The sequence below is a fragment of the Macrobrachium rosenbergii genome, chromosome 57 (assembly GCF_040412425.1).
Source record: "Macrobrachium rosenbergii isolate ZJJX-2024 chromosome 57, ASM4041242v1, whole genome shotgun sequence".
NCBI lineage: Eukaryota > Metazoa > Arthropoda > Malacostraca > Decapoda > Palaemonidae > Macrobrachium > Macrobrachium rosenbergii.
The window spans coordinates 3,720,391-3,721,994 of NC_089797.1; the positions used below are offsets into that span (position 1 = coordinate 3,720,391).

The window sequence follows — 1,604 nt, forward strand, 5'->3', positions numbered from 1 at the left end:
AACAAGGTACAGATACATCAGAGTGGGTGGTACCAGACAACAAAGAAGACTCAATAATGCATTCTATCTACTTAGAAATTGTAATAGAATTAGGGTGTGCAAGGTTTTTTTTAAGAACACTCTTGACATAAACGATCGACCCATACGTACAGTTTTGGAAAAAAAGGACAAGGTAGCTGATGTAGTCATGGAAGAAGATCGAAGAGGAAAGCATGGCAATCATTGTACTGTCGATGAGCGGATCAGAGAGAAGATAACCAGCCATATTCAATCAATTCCTAAGGTAGAAAGTCATTATACCCGAGCAAATACAACAAGGACCTTCATTGATGGAAGCAAATCGATTGCTGAAATTCACAGAGACTATGTTGCCAATTGCAAAGAAGAAGGTCTACCTTTTGGAAATTACACTCTCTTTCATCGCATTTTCACAAAAGAGCATAACATATCGTTCTTTACACCAAAAAAGGATCAGTGTGATACCTGCACATCCTATCATAATGCTGAAGAGATGGAGAAAGAACTGCTAAAGGAAAGCTATGAGAGTCATCAAAATGAGAAGGAACTATCAAGGAAGGAAAAGGCTATCGATAAAGCATTTCAGACTGCTCCCGTGCTTCAAAGAAAAACCAGGGATACCACACAAGAAGAAAGTTGACCTAATGGAATTATGCAAGAAAAATCTAATTCCGAAGCATCACCATCAATTCTATGAAGGTCTCTAATCTGTTGGTGAAGTGTCACACACTTTATAATGTGCTTTATGTTATTCAGGAAATAAGACGGAAAGCTTATTTCTATTACTACAAGATTTGCTTTATTTTGATATGCAGTACTGATTCTATAATAAGAAAAAAAAGTTTCACTCGACATTAAAAGTTAGGTTTCAATTAATAAAATTTGCATAGACATAGTACATTTTTATTTACGTATTTGTTTAGGAATATTTTGCCTTTTAGTGAAAAGGCTTCTTATTATAGTGAATGTACTTTATGATTTAATTCATAACTGTTTATTTTATTTCAGAGTATGGATGCCTGATAATAACAAAATTGGAATTTAATTTTGAGGTATCAAATGATTGCAATTACTTATATTACTTCTTTCTAATGATGTTTAGCGACATGATTCGCTAACTGTGATGCCATATTCATCTGTTCTATTCTGATAACCATAAATGATTGAAATAATATCTCTGTCAATTACTCCTATTTTTGTAGAAATATCGTCATAATTCTTCCTAGTACACGCTAAGGAGATCACATTTTGTGCAACAATGACATAAAACTGAATACTTTCGCAAAATTAACTATTGCATTGATACTATGAGCTCAATTTCGTGCACCTTCAGAAATATTATGAAGATGTGTTTTCTACGTTATATGAATTAAGCCAAAATGGCAGAAAGTCATTAGATATTTTTATAAATTTTCAAATATTAAAATCATCTCTCCTGTAAAAGTGCCTTTTTGAGTTATGACGTTGTTCTCGCATATGAGCGATATGTCCCAGAGTTACACTTAGGCCAAGTATATTTATACACCACGTTAGAGGATAAAAAAGGGCTTAATCGATCCTTGTAGTTAAAAAACGAACCTATTGTT

General features: G+C 33.4%; 1 protein-coding gene across 1 annotated transcript in view; it reads left to right on the plus strand.

Moving 5' to 3' along the window:
* LOC136836897 (uncharacterized) overlaps positions 1 to 1,347 on the plus strand; it is a 2,807-nt gene extending 1,460 nt beyond the window's left edge. Inside the window, exon 2 of the mRNA XM_067101338.1 lies at positions 1 to 1,347. This exon is cut by the window's left edge and continues 673 nt beyond it. Within this exon, the coding sequence (XP_066957439.1) occupies positions 1 to 658 (658 nt within the window). The 3' untranslated portion in view covers positions 659 to 1,347.
* Positions 1,348 to 1,604: the final 257 nt, after the last annotated feature.